Source organism: Hippocampus comes, unplaced genomic scaffold (genome assembly GCF_001891065.2).
Source record: "Hippocampus comes isolate QL1 unplaced genomic scaffold, H_comes_QL1_v1.1 scaffold242, whole genome shotgun sequence".
Taxonomy (NCBI): domain Eukaryota; kingdom Metazoa; phylum Chordata; class Actinopteri; order Syngnathiformes; family Syngnathidae; genus Hippocampus; species Hippocampus comes.
Window position 1 is genome coordinate 1,084,037 of NW_017805385.1, and position 17,264 is coordinate 1,101,300.

The 17,264-nt window shown below is 41.8% G+C and overlaps 3 protein-coding genes across 5 annotated transcripts; 2 read left to right on the plus strand and 1 right to left on the minus strand.

The window, feature by feature from the left end:
* Positions 1-62: 62 nt before the first annotated feature.
* Positions 63-8,192, minus strand: mrs2 (magnesium transporter MRS2). Of its 2 annotated transcripts, none has more exons than XM_019872966.1 (12): positions 7,506-8,192; positions 6,906-6,970; positions 6,789-6,825; positions 6,081-6,193; positions 2,488-2,649; positions 2,275-2,405; positions 1,925-2,041; positions 1,540-1,609; positions 1,355-1,437; positions 1,147-1,264; positions 720-833; positions 63-615 (listed from the first exon to the last, which is right to left on the minus strand). In XM_019872966.1, exons 1-12 carry the CDS (start codon positions 7,807-7,809, stop codon positions 556-558), a joined length of 1,374 nt encoding a protein of 457 aa, XP_019728525.1. In that variant the 5' UTR covers positions 7,810-8,192; the 3' UTR covers positions 63-555. The 2 variants fall into 2 exon arrangements, with proteins under 2 accessions (XP_019728525.1, XP_019728523.1); XM_019872964.1 differs by having other exon boundaries at positions 6,906-6,973.
* On the plus strand, positions 2,656-6,023 carry LOC109517656 (integrin beta-1-like). Of its 2 annotated transcripts, XM_019872963.1 has the most exons (7): positions 2,656-2,983; positions 3,238-3,492; positions 3,950-4,154; positions 4,688-4,820; positions 4,899-5,205; positions 5,293-5,571; positions 5,650-6,023. In XM_019872963.1, exons 2-7 carry the CDS (start codon positions 3,239-3,241, stop codon positions 5,828-5,830), a joined length of 1,359 nt encoding a protein of 452 aa, XP_019728522.1. In that variant the 5' UTR covers positions 2,656-2,983; position 3,238; the 3' UTR covers positions 5,831-6,023. The 2 variants fall into 2 exon arrangements, with proteins under 2 accessions (XP_019728522.1, XP_019728521.1); XM_019872962.1 differs by lacking the exon at positions 2,656-2,983 and having other exon boundaries at positions 3,168-3,492.
* Positions 8,193-8,631: 439 nt separating the features above from the next.
* Positions 8,632-16,926, plus strand: LOC109517676 (cleft lip and palate transmembrane protein 1-like protein). The gene is made up of 17 exons (XM_019872989.1): positions 8,632-8,850; positions 8,942-9,033; positions 9,515-9,692; positions 11,554-11,675; positions 11,805-11,883; positions 12,207-12,324; positions 12,914-13,008; positions 13,250-13,334; positions 13,428-13,528; positions 13,609-13,662; positions 13,742-13,792; positions 13,871-13,953; positions 14,630-14,732; positions 14,818-14,862; positions 15,056-15,189; positions 15,454-15,533; positions 16,490-16,926. The coding sequence occupies exons 1-16, from the start codon at positions 8,650-8,652 to the stop codon at positions 15,518-15,520; spliced, it is 1,608 nt and encodes a 535-aa protein (XP_019728548.1). The 5' UTR covers positions 8,632-8,649; the 3' UTR covers positions 15,521-15,533; positions 16,490-16,926.
* Positions 16,927-17,264: the final 338 nt, after the last annotated feature.

Below are 17,264 nucleotides of genomic sequence, written 5' to 3' on the forward strand. Positions count from 1 at the left end.
CAACATTTACTGCAATTCAATAAAATACAAGCAAACAAGCATTCCCCCGAATGACAAGAGGCGACAGCAAACTGTCCTATTTTCTTTATATTCAGATATATTATTCACTATGACATCCATACTTTCAACGATTCAAAAATGTTCCAAATGTTCAGAGGACCGTTTTTTCAATAGCTATCTACAGTACGTACAGTAGATAAAAAAGGTTGAGGAATTGACTGAACGTAAATGATCAATGCGAACCAACCGTATCTTAAAGTTACACACCAAAACATTTGTCTTACTATCATGAAATAAAAAAACACAGGCGTATCACTTAGATGTTTATGATACATTGCAGTATCAAGCAAGGCAAGGAAATTTTTCACCCAAGGACAAATGAATGTGAACGATCTACACCTTGCTCATGTTGAAGACACACTGCATGCGCGAGGACATACAAACAAAAGTTCAACAGGATCCCGATGGGAAACAACTGATTTGTGTCTTTGTGGAAAACAGGAGGTCAGACTAATGGCCTTAAAAGTGCTGAAGCTTGTTAAAGGTTGGAAAGCATCATCTCACTCCAGGTTTCATGTCTGATGCTTTCAGATTTCTCTTCCAAACTGGTGGAATCTATCCAAAAAAAAATCACAAACGATCGAAATCAGTTTCATCAGGCATTTTTAAGTACCGTATTCAAGTCATACACATGGGTGAAAAGTGTGTATGAATCTTACTGGTGGCAGTAATGCAGGCTCTAGATGTCGTCCCAGAAATGAAAGCAGTCGCCTCCAAATCAGACCGCTGCCAAGAAACATGAATCCTGTAACCAGCCAAAAAACACGAGGGTCCTGGAACATAGAAAAATGTGTCAATAAATATTAGTTTTGAGTTGTTTTAGATTGGGGTGAGGAACTTTCTGCCCAGAGGTCACATATGGCTGGCCACACCCTTCTAAAATCAAACCTCACAAAATTTTACAGCACCCCAAAACGTTCACAAATATTCATAATAATCAACATTTGTTGGACTCTTGCATCATATTTTGGAAAAGAGCCTTTTGGCACAAAGTTTCTAAGATCTCTTGGAGGACTTAATGGAGGTCGCAACATATCAATGATCCAAACACATGATGGCAAAAGAAGGCCAAAGAGGCAATCTGACCTCTTCAAAAGACGACTCCAAATTCATTCCGAAGGCCACCCCGATGAGACCAAATAAGGAGAGTGAGAAGGTCCCCATGGTCAGTTGCAGGTTCAAACGCATCATCACATTTCGATGGCTGGAACAGACAGCAATTGCCTTTCAGTTGAATTGGACCGGATTCTGTCAAAGATGCTTCAAAGAGCATTTAGGGACACGAATGCACAACCTGTCCAGATTGATAAAGATGACACTCTCCGAGTCATCAATCAGGCCTTTCAGCTCCCTGGCCTTGTTGCCCAGCTCCTCAGCCTGCATGGGCCAGTGTGACAACACAAGCGCAAGGTAAGAACAAAGCTAGCCTCAAATCCACGTAATGGATTTATTACTGTGGCTGAAGCTAAACACCATTACCTGCATGTAGTAATTATCCAATAAAAGTTCCATCTCCTCTGCATGGTCAATCCCCAAACTGCTCTCCTCACTAGAAAGACAAAAATCAACTGTAAAAAAAAAAAAAAGCTCATGTCAGAATAACGTTTACCTGTCCATAGAAGGAGATGATCAACATAGATATGTAACACTCAGGAAGTTAGGACGAAATTAGGCTACAAATGTAAAATCACAGAAACTTGGACACATGTTGAGTTTAAGGTACATTTTCTGACTGGAAATGACAAGAAAATGTTTTAGAAATATTCATGCTAAATCATTTGCCATTTCCCATAAATTGTTACATTTGGAAAATGACATCCTGTTCTTGAGAACAATTGTACATGTACTGGTGCACCTGACTTACAAAACTCTGGGGTCTGTCCACTTGGTGAGGCAGAGCTCTTCAATGATCTCGTCCTCATCCAAAATCTTAAGCAGGGAATCTTTAAAAACTTTAATGTCAGTCTCCAACTCGGACAAACTGTTCAATAAACAAAGAGAGACAAATGACAAAATGGTGTTCATTAAATCCACTTGAAATGGTGAACTTTGAAATTGATGCATGGTTGATGTCATTGATGTCAAGACTAAAACTTCGAAAAATCATGAAATAAAGAAAACCAAATCAACACATCTTGACAAATTCTATCGCTGTGAATCGCTAACACTCTTTCAGCGCTGCTCACATTAGTTTCACTTCATGTGTCAGGTTACCTCTTACTGTTCTGCAGCAGTATGTGCAGTTTACTTCGATCAGCAGACAGGATTTTCGGATCCACCAGAGATTCCAAAATGTCCAATATTACTGGTTCAACTTCGTTCAGCCGGGTTTGTAAATTGTTTACCTGTTGATGGAAGCCTGCTTGATTGAGCCTTAGCTTGTCACAAAGTTCAAAGCAGGCTCAAAGACCAAGTCATTGCCCTCACCCTGTGCTGTAGGATGGCTTCCAGAGCTCTGAACTCAAAAGGCAGCGAGTGCGTCTGCGAGGCCAGCTGCGGGGCAAGCTCCAGCACGAGCCAGCGCTCCAATCCCAGCCCACGGAAATCCAACACCAAAAGGCAATGGGGAGTCACGATGGCTTTTAATGACTGTGGAGACACAAGCCGGGGGTACATTGAGATGCCATCTGAACAAAAGTCTCCAAAGACACCTTAAATGCTTTGCTCTGACCGCCCCAAAAAACCCTGACATGTTGTTATGCTTGCAGTCATTGAGTTACAGGTCCCTTAGTCAGATCTAATCAGTAAATATTTGCGGTGAGAGGCTAACTCCATAAAAGGGGCTTGTTTAGAAATCAAGAAAGCCGGCCCATGCAAGAGATGCATGAGCCGCTGTGTCGTGCCGTAATTTTACGTTAAGCTTAGTGAAGTGCTGCCAGCTGAAGGGGCAGAAAGGGCCAAGAAAAAGTATTCAAGAACTTGAGTAAGTTATACCCACTCGGTCTATTTACAGTAAACTGCCGGTAATTGTCAATTATTTTTAAAGTAACTGGTAAATCGTTAAACAATTTACAGGAGAAATTCTGAACTTTATCCTGTCAATAATAAGATCAATATTCAAACTGTTTATGTGAAGAACCTGTTACTGCAGGATTAATTCATACAAGATACAAATCACAATGATGTGTTTCCACCGATGAGAACATTCTCTGCTCCAAGTCCAGTATTTGTCTGCAGGATGGCCGTGAAGCCAGTTTGTCTCTTCCTGTTGTTGCCTCTACTGCTGTCCGGCCAGGCTAAAAAACAAGCGTGCCTCAAGTCGGCGTCCACCTGCAGCGAGTGCATCCTGTCGGGTCCGCAGTGTGTGTGGTGCACTGACTCCGGTTTGAAAAGCCGCTGTCACACTTTGAGTGCGCTCGAGAGGGCAGGCTGTGATCCACATCACATGTATAACCCCCAGGGGCGAGTTCATGTCATCAGGAATGAAAGCACGTATGTTAAAACACTGATTTACCCTTTAACTATTCAGGCAACGGAGGCCGCAGAATAAATCCAAACATGAGACTGTATGTGCTCCATTTCATCCACAGAAGATATTATTTTAATTATTATTATTGTAGTTGAAGTTAGCCAAACCTCTGCGGTTCCATGGGAAATAAAGTAAAAATTAATTGAAATGAATTGTGGGTTGAACTGGCATCATTTAAACAGGTTATTAACTAGTGTGTCATTGTTTGAGGGATCCCATTACAATTAAACAGTCAAAGTAGTGTAAAAAAGAAATGAACCACATTTAATCAGGAATAGTTTAGCTCATTTGCGAGGATGCATGACAAGAGCGATGATTAAACATGCAGAGCTGGGGAGTAGGGGATGAAAGTCACATTTCACTTTGCACAATTTTTGTAGTTTACTTCCACTTCTTAAAATCCCCGATGAACTGTGACAGCACTGAGCCCACGGCAGAGACTGTGTTCCCGCAGCCTCAGGAGGTGACCCTCCATTTACGGCCTGGTGTGAGCCAGTCCTTCCCTCTTTCCATCACCACGGCGAGAGGCCGGCCAATCCCAGAGCTGAAAATCGACACCAGCCCTGTGCCAGCTGGAGTCAACATCACATTCAGCAACATAAGACACGGGAACATGCCGATGGAGGTCAGGATAATTAAGACTTGGGCACATAAAACAAAAGCAGGAGTCGCTTCAGCAAAATGTGCGCTCTTCTTTGCTTCTGTTTTAAGGCAATTAAGGGGTTGGCCAAAGTGAATAAACCTCATCCATCTCTCAGTGTCTTCTGGTCTAACTCCAGCAATCTGCAAGGCTGCCATCATGACATCCACAAATCTCCTCTTTGGTCTTTCTCTTTGCCTCCTACCTGACGGCTCCATTCGGAGTATCTTTCTCTGAGATAAATCCATTGTCTTTCCTCTGCAGCTTCCATATGTCCAAACCATCTCAATCTGCTCTCCTTAGCCTTCTCTCCAAACCTTCTAGTTTGTGCTCTCCATCTAAAATCATTCCTAATCTTGTCCACTGTTGTCAACTGACTCTCAAATAGAATAGCAGCATCTTCATCCAGCTCCTGGTCATTGCTATCAACTCCAAACCATACAAACCTTTTTTTAAGCTTGTGCAATGTGCTCTTCTGTCAGAAAACATTCATTATAATGAATTTCCTTCATGCCCAGGTGAATGTTGTGGCGGGCCATTGTCGTACTACAAGTGACACCATAAATCCGAAGAACAGGACAGGGCCCTGGTCTGTCCACATTACTTCAGGAAGCTTTTCACAAAGTGTCAATTTGGAGATAAATGTGGAGTGTGAGTAGTGGCAAAGTTTTTAAAAAATTGCAGTATTGCAACAGTTGAAGTGAGGCACTTTTGACTCATTTCCTCTAGGCGAGTGCGACTGCAAAAGAAACCGCGAGGAAAACAGTCCTACCTGCAACAGCCATGGAGCTCTGGTGTGTGGCTCTTGCGAGTGTTACCAACCTTACCTGGGACAATATTGCCAGATCAATCAAGAATTAAGCGATGGAAGAGATGAGAGATTCTGCCGCAGAGGACCAAATGCCCCATTGTGTAGCGGTAGGGGAACGTGCGTCGAAGGTGACTGCGTATGCCACAGTCAAGAAAACCCGAATGAACGATACAAGGGGAGGTTCTGCGAGTGCAGCAATTTTGATTGCCCATATCACAACAACAGGTATATAACCATAATAAACCCTTACTTGGTCCATTATGTTGTTAGAAAAGCTAGAAATCTCTTTAAAATATTTTATTCTCTCCGCAGGATTTGTGGGGGTCACGGTAGGTGCGAGTGTGGACAGTGCATTTGTGACAACGACTGGAGTGATGAGGACTGCAGCTGCTCAATCGATACAATTTCTTGCATGGCATCGAACCAGCAAGTGTGTAACGGTCAAGGGATGTGTCAGTGCGGAAGCTGTCGTTGTGACCCACCGTATGCGGGTCCCACTTGTGAGAATTGCCCGACTTGTTTGGGCCCTTGTCAGACTCACGCGGAGTGTGTGGACTGCCGGGCGTTCGGAACAGGACCCAAAAAAGACAGGTGAGAACTAAAAGTCTATCACCATGCGCGGGTGTGACTTTTTCTTCAGTCTGCCTGAGTGTGTAATCTGGTTCACAGGTGCGAGGCCGAGTGCAACTACTTCATTCTGACAAAGGTGGAGAGCAAAGAGGATATCCAGGCACCGTGTAAAATGATTAGCCACGAGGACTCTTGTTTCTTCTACTTCAGCATCTCCCAAACCCCCACAGGGACACACTGCACTGTGGCGGCAACGAAAGAATGTCCACAGTGGAAATGATCCACCAGGATCAAAAACTCCCTGCATTAATTTGGGGCTTCTTCAACATTGCATTATAGATCTATCGATATATTTTTCAAACATTTAATTGTGTTTCATTTATGGCAGTATGTAGCGTTAGGCTGTAATATGCACTTCTCTAGGTTATATAGAGTTGAACAAAAAATAAATAGCAAAGTGATATATAATATTATGGGTGGCTGATTTTTTTTTTTTGTGAGGAGATATTTTGTCAACAATTTAAGCATACCTCCATTCGTAGGATAATGCAGTTGTTTCTGGTTGTGAGGCTGCTACTGTGCTGAAAGCGAAGGTCCCGTGCCTGAAGACTTAGCTCCTGGCAAAGCTCGTTTTTCTTCTTCTCTACAAGCAGAGAGAGGGGAAAAAAAGCATAACAGTCAGTTAATAGGTAACAACAATGGAATTTTTGTTTGAATTTGAACACTTAGAGAACTTTGGAAACCACAGGCAAAACAAACAAAACCAAACTAGGCCACAAAGTAGAACACAAGCCAAGTGTCATATCACAGCTCAAATGACAGTTTGTTATTGTTACCTATGCTGCAATAAAAAGTACTGAAACTACAACAACAAAAATCCTACAAGGATACTGGTACACCACAAAATGAGACAGATCACAATTTGATTAGCATTTTTTTTAGCTCCATAGTACATACCCTCACTAAAAAATGCACGTTAGGTTAATTGGATATTGTAAATTGTGTGAATGTGTGATTGAATGGTTGGTTTGGTTGTGCCCTGTGGTTGGTTACATACCAGCCTGATAAAACCTGGCCTAAAATTACAAGTTCAACATAGAAAATTGGATCAAGATGGCCTACCAAGCCAGTGAGCCAACTTTGAAAATACTGGTTGATTTATCCACAAGAGTGGCACACAAAACAACCTCCATTGATGACAACAAAACAAAAACGGACCTTTTTTGTTTAACACTTACCAAATGATGTAACATTTCCCTCTTGGTCAAATCGCATCTGTGAAATAAGCGAAATAAGAGGGGATTCTGACAGAAACCAATTATTGTTTGACCGTCTGTCTACAGAAGACAGCTTACCACAACAAAAGGTGGCGGCACAGTGGAAAGAGTAGCTTCGGTCATGCTGTGGCGGACAAAGGACACTGCTAAAAGACACAGACGATATAAAAAATAAAAAAAACATTTGTGAAAGTAAAAGTGAACTGGTTTAAACACGAAGATAACTGGCTCTTTTCTAAAACACACAGGTATTGTGTTCATTTTTGAGGCACTTCTAATTGCAGATACATTTACACATTTTAATTTTGAAATGTCAAAATGGCAAAGTGCACAGCGTTGAATTGAAGTGTATACGTGTCGGCTGGCATAGTCTCCAGCTTCCAAGCAACCATGAACAGGATAAACTGTAGAAAATGGGTGAATTGATATTTTACTGAGCACCCAGACACTTTGATATATTGCAGCAAACATTTTAATGTTACAACATTCATGAGCAACAGGTGGCTCAGATCTTCAGGGATAACAGGTGTTGGATCAGCAACATTCTGATTGCTAAATAGTAATAATACAACTACTGCTGCATTATAGTTGATGTGCGACTTCCCTTTGGCAAAACCATACAAGTATACAGTATGTGAGGAACAAAAAATTTGATCTGTGGACCGTTTTTTTCCTTACCAGCCCATGATGCTCCTCCTCTTAGCAAGTCCTTGTTTCTTGCCAAGCAAACTGGACTTCTTCTCGACTTAAGCAGTAAATGACAACAAAGCACCTCAGGAGCATCGTCACTGTTGTACTTTGGTGGCACTGAGAGCCTTGTACAGTAGCGCATGGCACGACCAACCATTGGACTAAGGGCTCTAACATAGGACAGGGGACCAACAGAGGTTAAAAGGCGCTTTGAATTCAAGTGTCCCCTGAGTGGCGGATACATCCTTGGGCAGCGCATACACATTGTCAACAGCATTCTGTGTAATTTCATCTGCAAAGTAGCTTAATACTCAAGACCATGCAAAACAACGACATGGAAAAGTAACTGTGGATAACGTGAGGCACTAGCCCACCATAAAAAGACACAAGATCGAGGTTTTGAACATCTTAAGGAGCCCGAGTAGGTGGTATCCGGTCCACCGGAAGTAATGATAAAGGGCTCGGTTGGAGGCTATAAAATGAGAAAATAGCGATTTGTTTGCTGCCCTATTTCTGCCATCATTGTGTATCCATCACGTGACTGTCACTCAGTAGAGTACAGTACTTCGTGTTATGCTAGTTCGCAGAGCAGCTAATCAGTGACACTATGCACTCTGTGCCGAATTATCAAATTCAAATCTTAATGACAATAACGTCAAACGCAAGAAACACAAGAAAGGTTCACGCCGCTAAATACAAACTCAACTAAACTGAAACATATACACGACACGATATCGAGGTGCTGATAAAGTGGTCGTCTGGTGAAAGCTAAGGAAACAGAACGTGTCCTACCCATAATGCACCGCGAGGAAGCCAAAGATCTTCAGATCATGTAGATCATACCCCCAAAAGCTATAAATTAGTGTACACATTTAAATGTTATTATGATACATTCAATTTTTTTAACGTACATTATTGACTATTATCAATGTGCTTTGAAACGTCCGATGTGGGTCGTGTTGTCGTGAGCGTGCGTTAAAGCGCAAAAGCTTCTATCACTGACCGTCATACATCATCAGCATCACGAGGAGGAGGATGCTGCGTGGGGACCGCAGTCGACCCTAATCCACCTCGTTCAAATTTTTTTCTCACTCCTTTTGTTCATTTTCGCTGGTTGCTGCGATTCTGCATCATGTTCCCGTCGTGCTGCTCCAGGCCTGCGAACAGTGGCGGAAAGAGGAGCTCCATGGCCAAGCTCCTCCTGGGGGTGTTTATGGTCTACATGGTCCACACTGCATGGCTACTGTACGGATTCCTCAACACCAAGTCCTGCGATGAGGGCCGAAGGGAGGACTGCATCACCTCATACCTGTCGGCCAGACCTAGATTGCAGGTACCTTTTGTGCCGGTAACCCCACATGTGTCTCCCCAAGCCCAGACTCCCCAAAAATATTTTGTATCATGTCTTTTTGTTGTCCATCCAGCTCAGTGTGTTCACCTGCCTTGTTCCAGACAACAGTCAGCTCAACCTGGCTCTGAGAATTGATCCATTTGACCCACGTTCTACATTTGAAAGGTGGGCACACAATCACTTTGTATTACCTAACTGAATATACACACTTTGTTACCGTAACTGTATATTTTGTTAGGGGGAAAAGGGAACACAATATGATGATGTTAATTTGGCAATGGTATACTGACCTGTATTTACTGGAGGGAAAAATTGTGAGCAGTTGCTTTATAGTGTATTATAAATGAACTGCATTATACAGATCTGTTTCCAATATTTTATTTACTGTACAGTACTCCTAGTATCAAGATATACCGCAGTGCCATTCTAAACCACTGCAGTACATATATGTTGACATTCCAAACATAAAATGAACATGTTCGTAGTAGATCTGATTGTATGGGTGCACTCCATTAGAATAAACTGCAGTCACAGTTGAACGCTCACAATATTGTAATACACGAAGGTAAACGGGATTTATTTTGAACAAAATATCTTCATGGGCTGTTTCAACTACCTGCTATGTTGTGTTCATCTGTGCATGCAGGCAGGTGAATGTTCTCCTGCCGGAGGAGACTCGAGCCAATGGCAGCTTGTATGCTGTAGTGTACGTCCACAAGGCCAGCGTTTCTCCTTTGGATGATAGCCGAGAGGTGCACCATGCAGCTGTGCTTACCACCCACATCAGCCCTGCAAACACTGAAGGGCACAGACACACACAGAAGGTACACTCACTCTGCTTCATCTTCTCAAGACATGAGTTCAGATTTTCACCGTGAGAGCTTCCCATCAAAACATTGTCTGAAGCCCTTAACTATTAAAAAGATTATTCAGCTATTTTGTGTTGCTGAATTTACACTATAGTACAACAGTGGTGCCTTGAAACACAAGTGACCTGAGTTTTTTTTTTCAGGATATGAGGCGTTCTGACGTTAAAAAAAATATATGTTTTTTTTGACTTGTGAGCAGCGCTGCATGATGGCAACAAACTCAATTCAGATCACTTTATAAAAAGGTGTATTTTGGCAAATAGTGAACAGTTCATTCAAATTAGAGGCTTCAAAATGTTTAATGCCTCTCCCAATTTAAGTTTGCTGTCAAACTACACGTGGAACAAAGAGAATTCCACTTTGTGTACTTAAAACCAATGTGGCTCCCCTTTATGACTCTGTTCCTCCGCATTTCTTCACCCAAGTATTGGTAAATCGTTCTTGGCCATTATCAGCAGCAGGCTGTCTTCTGGTGTAATTCCCCAACCATTTAAACATGCTGTGGTGCAACTCTTGCTCAAGAAACCTGGCCTTGATCAAGATGTATTATCAAACTTTGGACCAATTTCCAAGATGTCTTTTATTTTAAAAAATCTGGAAAAAGTGGTGCTCATGCAGTTACCATCTTTCTTGGATGAACATAAGGTCATGGAGGTCTTCCCATCAGATTTTAAGATCATGCATATAGCACAGAGTCAGCCCTGTGAAGAGTTTTTAGTGACTGCTTCCTGGCAAATAATACTGGAGACTGTATGTCTGGTTTTGTTAGATTTAACTGCAGTTGATCACAGTATTCCATTGGCTTGTTTGCAGCACCACGTGGGCATTCGTGGTAGTATCCTTGAGTGGTTTAGATCCTATTTGGCTGACAGAACTTTTTGTGTTATCCTTGGTTGCTCTGAATCCCATACTGCTCCACTGTTGTTTAGTGTTCCACAAGGTTCAATTCTGGGGCCTCTGATGTTTTTATTATATCTGCTCCCTTTGGGTTCCATCTTCAAGAAACATGGTATTTCCTTCCACTGCTATGCGGATGACTGAGGCCACTCATGTCCTCTCTGGAGGAAATCACGAGCTGGATGGCACTGAATTTCTTGAATTTCAATGACAAGAAAACTGAAGTTATGGTGTTTGGTCCCAGTGGCCCTTGTACATCCCATCCTATGAACTTGGGATTTGGTCTCTCCGTGAAGGTGAACAAGCTAGATGAAGAAGAGCGGAGGACTGTCGCGTTTGACACACAGGTGCTTCTACCTTACCTGCCAATGTCATGATTTCATATTCTTCGTTTCCGTTGAAACACTTCACGAGTGGCGTTTCTCTCCAGGCATCCATGTACTTGTCCTACTTGGTCTATCCTCTGTGTATCAGGAACTTGGGCCCCCTGGTTGGACATTGATTTTAAACTGGAGAGGCTGTTGTTAAATCCATCTTTTTTTTAATCTTGGACAGCTGGCTATGGTAAAGCTTCTCCTTTCTCAACAGCATTTTGAAAAAGTAATATAATGTATGACATATATAATATATAATAACAATAATGCCTGATTTCGTTACTTCTTGGCTGCATTAATGTAACACACTTTATTTGGCTGTCAGCCAATCCTCCATCAAACGCTTCCAGTTGGTCCAAAATGCTTAATGCTAACATATAATGGAAAACACAATTGACAGGCTAAAGATTAGCATTGATGTTGGGGTTTATAACAAATCAATATCTGTGTGTGTGTGTGTGTGTGTGTGTGTGAACGTTGCAAATGGAACGTAGAATAGACACCGACGCTGTCTCATCAGGTGTGGAAGCTGTTGAAAGTATTAGAGCTCCAAATTAAAGCATCCTGTATCCCATTGGAGACCCCATCTGTCAATCACAATTATGTCAGAGGACTTCACCTTCACCAAAGGAGGACTCCCCAGTGACATGCACCGCTACGTTAGAATGTAAGTCACGTGATCAAATGCAGTAGAGTGCTGCTCTATTTCTGACGGCCATAGAACACTGATTGGACTGAAAGAAGGGACAAATTTGTCATGCGTCAATGCATCCATTGAACTTCAACGTTCTGTCAGCTCACAGGAAGGAAGACGGATCCTCTACCTTCCTCTGATGCTCATTGATGAGCTCAGCTTCAGAATCCGAGATCTCATGGTAAAACAACCTCACAAAATACGCTACTCACAAAAATTCGGGGAAATTCAATTTTCAAAATGTAGTCCAGGTGTAACGTTTCCTGGGAACTTAATCTGAGCTTCTCTAAACTTTGAATCACACATGTCCAACTTTTCTATGTTTTTGTTCCTTGTCTCCTAATTTTTGAACAAAGAACTGAATGTCAAAGTTCTCAACAGGTGTCAGTTTTTTTTTTAATTATTATTTCCAAGGACATCCATTTTTATGCCCGTTTAATGATTCTTCTAGTCTCTTTGTGGTGCAGTGCAGTGGTGCACGATTATCTATGCATCCTTCCACAGGAGATCAACAGAAGCACCACCCATCTGCCACTCACAGTGTCCTATGAAGGCATTTCTCTGAGGAAATTTCGATTTTGGGTTCATCTACAGGATGTGGTTTATTCCCTGCGGCAGTTTGGTGAGGATAAATCAAGGAATTTGCTACTCAAATTAGGGTGAAGTGATTAATCGAATACTGTAACTCAAATAATTCAATTACAAAAAAGGTTGATGCAAGAGCTCCACCTCATTGGGATAATTTTTCCACTGAGACTACTGTGGCCGTGGAATCACAATGACGATGTGTAGAAATAATTTGGCACCAAGACAGTGAGCAAGTAGGAATCAGACCGTGAACGACAGTGATTGGCCAAATTTCAGGGTTATTTCACACCTAAAAAAAAAAAAAAAAGAGTACTTCTATTATTAAGAGTCCTGTATTTAATAGATCTTGAATGAATTTCGCTGGGGAGTCTCCTAAAATTGGATTATTAAAATGAATTGGTGCCCATAAATAATTGGTTACATGAGTTATTAAAAATGAGACAATTTAGAAATATTGGTAAAATAAAGTTTGATTATACATTTACAACAAAATATTATTTTTAAAATATTACTATAAAAGACTTACTGCATCTTTTTTTGTTAAAAAAAAAAAAATCCAAAATTGTGCACAGCCTTGATCTGTAGATTAAAAGTGTGTTACGTACTTCTCTTTGTGCATGCAGGCTTCTCCGAGGAGTACATTGATGAGATTAAAGGGACCTTGGTGGGCTCTAATCTGTACCTGTTAGTGTTGACCGCCGTCATCACAGCCCTGCAAGTAAGACTGTGCGTCCACTTCGATGATATGAATAATGCTACGTTTTTACAATGAGGTTTAAAGACCATCAGCACGGTGGTCTAGTGGCTAGCAGGTTTGCCTCACACCCCTGAGGTTTGCGGTTCAAATTCAGACTTGTCGTGAATATTAGGATAGGACACACCTGCGTCGCTACTGAAAACATGTGCCATGGAAACTAGATGGACATCTAAAAAATGTTATTGTCCTCTAACTTTCGCAGCTCATTTGTGAATTTCTGGCTCTTAAAAATGACATCAGCTCCTGGAGGAAAAAGAAGAGCATGGCAGGAATGTCCAGGAAATCCGGTAAGAGGCTGTCATACGCAAGCACAACCCTTACATTTCGGAAACAAGAAAGCCAGGCTGCAAAGCATTGCATTTTGCACTCTGTCACAACAGTTTTGTGGCGAAGCCTCTGCACGTTGCTGATTTTCCTGCACCTGCTGGAGGAGACCAGCCTGCTGGTGCTACTTCCTGTTGGGCTGGCGGCATGTGTGGAGGTATTACAAAGTATATCACGTCAGAAATAACAAAACGTTGCAAATGGAACGTAGAATAGACACCGACGCTGTCTCATCAGGTGTGGAAGCTGTTGAAAGTATTTCGGATCAACTTGCACTGGAGACGACCGGGCGTGAGTACTGAGTCAAACACCTTCACAATAGCATCCGTGCAAAGTGACATGACAATCAGTATTAGGTCTCTCCGTGAAGGTGAACAAGCTGGATGAAGAAGAGCGGAGGACTGTCGCGTTTGACACGCAGGTGCTTCTATCTGCCAATGTCACGATTTCATATTCTTCGTTTCCGTTGAAATACTTCACGAGTGGCGTTTCTCTCCAGGCGTCCACGTACTTGTCCTACTTGGTCTATCCTCTGTGTATCAGCGGAGCTATTTTCTCGCTGGCCTACTTACGCCAAAAAAGGTGAGTGGTTGTTGTACTTCTACTCTGCCTCTTCATTTGTATTTGGCGTAATATTCTAGTTGACTTACACAAGCCACTTAGGCATGTCAAGCGCTCTTATGTAGTTCACTGATGGGGGGCGTTTATCCAGCTTTATTTCTTAAATTAGTGCATTAAATAATTTGTTGTGGATATATGTTAAATAACACAAAAATAAAGAAGAATTAGAGTGATTACTATTTTTACAATAAAAATAAACCATCATACATATTTGGGATTTATTTAATCAAATAATTGTTTGAATTATTTATTGTGCATAATAAAATGAATTATTTTACCTATATGTTCAACATTTTTATTTTATTAAATAGTAGGCGGTGTGCAATTATCATTAATAATTGCCATGAATTATGAATAGTTAATCAAATAAGCAAATTTTATTTTGGTATTCAACATGTACTGTCTATTCCTTTCATAAAATAATTGTAATAAAACGTATTGATTTATAAACAATTATATATGATATCAAGAACATTTAGAATGAATTATACTTTTTGTAAAGTCTCTGCAAAACGTCTACAGCTCATAACAACAGGGAGCTTCGCTAAATTCTAAATATGCTTAGCGTGTACTTTTGAGACGGCACTGTTCATTAAAGGTGGCATTTGTGGCGAATGTGGGGAAACTGCATGTACAGTAATATTTGTTGTGTTGCGCCAACACTAAACTCGTCTTGCTTGACAGGAGTGTATGCATTTGGCTTCCTCTCGATGGCTCCTCAACTGTTTATCAACCACAAGGTGAGTCCTGCCGTCCAACCTTTGACGGTGTGTTTTCCCGAGCGCCTTCAACTCAAACGGATGTCATGTTGGCTTTTCCGATCAGCTAAGATCTGTCAGCCACCTGCAGGGGGCAGTGTTGATGTACAGAGTGAGTGGGATGATTTTTCCTTTTTCAGAACATTGCATTTCACGCAAAGATCTCTATATTTTTTTCATTCGATTCTCTTCCCTTTGTACCAGGGAGTGAACACTCTGATTTCAGTGATTTTTCCTCTTTCAGAACATTGCATTTCACGCAAAGATCTATTTTTTTCATTCGATTCTATTTCCCTTTGTACCAGGGAGTGAACACTCTGATTTCAGACCTGTGCTCCTGTGCTGCCATGTTCTCCTCATCTGAGGCATTCTTGTCCTCTCATCAACTGTCCTTTTTCAGAGATGAGCTCTTCTTCCTCGTCTACCTCTACCAAAAAAGGTAGCACACACGACTCTTTTACTTTTACAGTGGGACTGCAGGAACATTAAGTCATGCACGGCTGTGTGCCAAAAAAGAGAAAAAAAAAACTAAGCAGGGGCCGATTGGAGGGATGCAATTTTGGAGAGTGCACTCAGGAAGCTGAGATGGCGAGAATGGTTTTACACTGGAATCTTTGCAACAACCCAAAGACACTGCAGACTGAATGTTCATAGAAATAACAGCGAAGACTTCCTGTTGTCTTATCTTGTCCTTCCCCATCAGGCGTTGGACCCCAAAGGCCAGAAAATCCGAGTGTGGCTCTCACAGCAAGAAAGTAAAGACTCAGTGAGCATCTTAAACAAGTGATCACAAATCTATGTCAGCCTCTACAAAACGTCTACGGCTCATAACAACAGGGAGCTTCGCTAAATTCTAAATATGCTTAGCGTCCACTTTTGAGACGGCACTGTTCATTTAAGGTGGCAGTTGTGGCGAATGTGGGGAAACTGCATATACAGTAATATTTGTTGTGTTGCGCCAACACAAAACTCGTCTTGCTTGACAGGAGTGTATGCATTCGGCTTCCTCTCGATGGCTCCTCAACTGTTTATCAACCACAAGGTGAGTCCTGCCGTCCAACCTTTGACGGTGTGTTTTCCCGAGCGCCTTCAACTCAAACGGATGTCATGTTGGCTTTTCCGATCAGCTAAGATCTGTCAGCCACCTGCAGGGGGCAGTGTTGATGTACAGAGTGAGTGGGGTGATTTTTCCTCTTTCAGAACATTGCATTTCACGCAAAGATCTATTTTTTTCATTCGATTCTATTTCCCTTTGTACCAGGGAGTGAACACTCTGATTTCAGACCTGTGCTCCTGTGCTGCCATGTTCTCCTCATCTGAGGCATTCTTGTCCTCTCACCAACTGCCCTTTTTCAGAGATGAGCTCTTCTTCCTCGTCTACCTCTACCAAAAAAGGTAGCACACACGACTCTTTTACTTTTACAGTGGGACTGCAGGAACATTAAGTCATGCACGGCTGTGTGCCAAAAAAGAGAAAAAAAAAACTAAGCAGGGGCCGATTGGAGGGATGCAATTTTGGAGAGTGCACTCAGGAAGCTGAGATGGCGAGAATGGTTTTACACTGGAATCTTTGCAACAACCCAAAGACACTGCAGACTGAATGTTCATAGAAATAACAGTGAAGACTTCCTGTTGTCTTATCTTGTCCTTCCCCATCAGGCGTTGGACCCCAAAGGCCAGAAAATCCGAGTGTGGCTCTCACAGCAAGAAAGTAAAGACTCCGTGAGCATCTTAAACAAGTGAGATGGTGAACTTGGCGACAGCGGCTTATGATCCTTTCCCCATCCAACCTTTTCTTACACACTTTGCACTTACAGCATCATAAATACATCCAGTGCAATCGTAATATCTATTTGCTCTGTTACAGTCTGCTCCATATGCAGGGTGAGCGAAGCCATTTTCATTCATTCATCCCGGTCATGCTGCATCTTAATGTGGGCGCTTATCCTGCCAATTACTCCCTCCCACACTCTACTATTGCTCATGATGTTTATTTATTGCATATTTTCATTGCAAAAGTAAATAGGCCGAATGCAAACTGATGAATATAGAGAGAAATATCATGCTTGGAAGTGATTTATGAATGTGAAAAAGGCACTACGTATGTGCGTGGCGTTTCTAATGGACTTCACTTTGATTGTTTGCATTTGATGAATAAACAATTATTGTAGAAACACATTAATGTTTGTCCTTAAGTTCAGGTTGCACAATGCCTTAGGTAAAGTGACTTTTGCAGTTATGTGTACAACAAATTTCAGTTATAATGCAGGACAAATGTGAGAATGTCAAAATAAGTGTGGATGTAGTTAGTGATTCATACTTACTTGTTTTTCGTTGTCGGCACACACAGCATAGTTCTCGCTGAGAGGGTGTCATTATGCAATGCAAAAGAGCTGGCACTTGACTCGAGCAAAGAAAGCAAACAACTTGTCAAGCAGTCGTGCGGCACAAGGCAAGCTGTGCATGCTGAAGAAACACCGGCTTCGTTTGACAAAGGAAGTGGCTTTCATTGGA

What these genes read in the sequence shown, in the direction of transcription:
- mrs2 (XM_019872964.1), bottom strand. Translation starts at nt 7,809, where the DNA reads ATGAAATTACACAGAATGCTGTTGACAATGTGTATGCGCTGCCCAAGG. An exon ending in GGGAAATGTTACATCATTTG is followed by an intron (nt 6,194 to 6,788) that starts GTAAGTGTTAAA and finishes CTCTGCTTGTAG; the next exon opens with AGAAGAAGAAAAACGAGCTT. An exon ending in GCATTATCCTACGAATGGAG is followed by an intron (nt 2,650 to 6,080) that starts GTATGCTTAAAT and finishes GTGTCTCCACAG; the next exon opens with TCATTAAAAGCCATCGTGAC.
- LOC109517676 (XM_019872989.1), top strand. Translation starts at nt 8,650, where the DNA reads ATGTTCCCGTCGTGCTGCTCCAGGCCTGCGAACAGTGGCGGAAAGAGG. An exon ending in GCCTACTTACGCCAAAAAAG is followed by an intron (nt 13,954 to 14,629) that starts GTGAGTGGTTGT and finishes CTGCATGTACAG; the next exon opens with TAATATTTGTTGTGTTGCGC. An exon ending in GTCTACCTCTACCAAAAAAG is followed by an intron (nt 15,190 to 15,453) that starts GTAGCACACACG and finishes CTTCCCCATCAG; the next exon opens with GCGTTGGACCCCAAAGGCCA.
- LOC109517656 (XM_019872962.1), top strand. Translation starts at nt 3,197, where the DNA reads ATGAGAACATTCTCTGCTCCAAGTCCAGTATTTGTCTGCAGGATGGCC. An exon ending in GTCATCAGGAATGAAAGCAC is followed by an intron (nt 3,493 to 3,949) that starts GTATGTTAAAAC and finishes GAACTGTGACAG; the next exon opens with CACTGAGCCCACGGCAGAGA. An exon ending in ACAGGACCCAAAAAAGACAG is followed by an intron (nt 5,572 to 5,649) that starts GTGAGAACTAAA and finishes TCTGGTTCACAG; the next exon opens with GTGCGAGGCCGAGTGCAACT.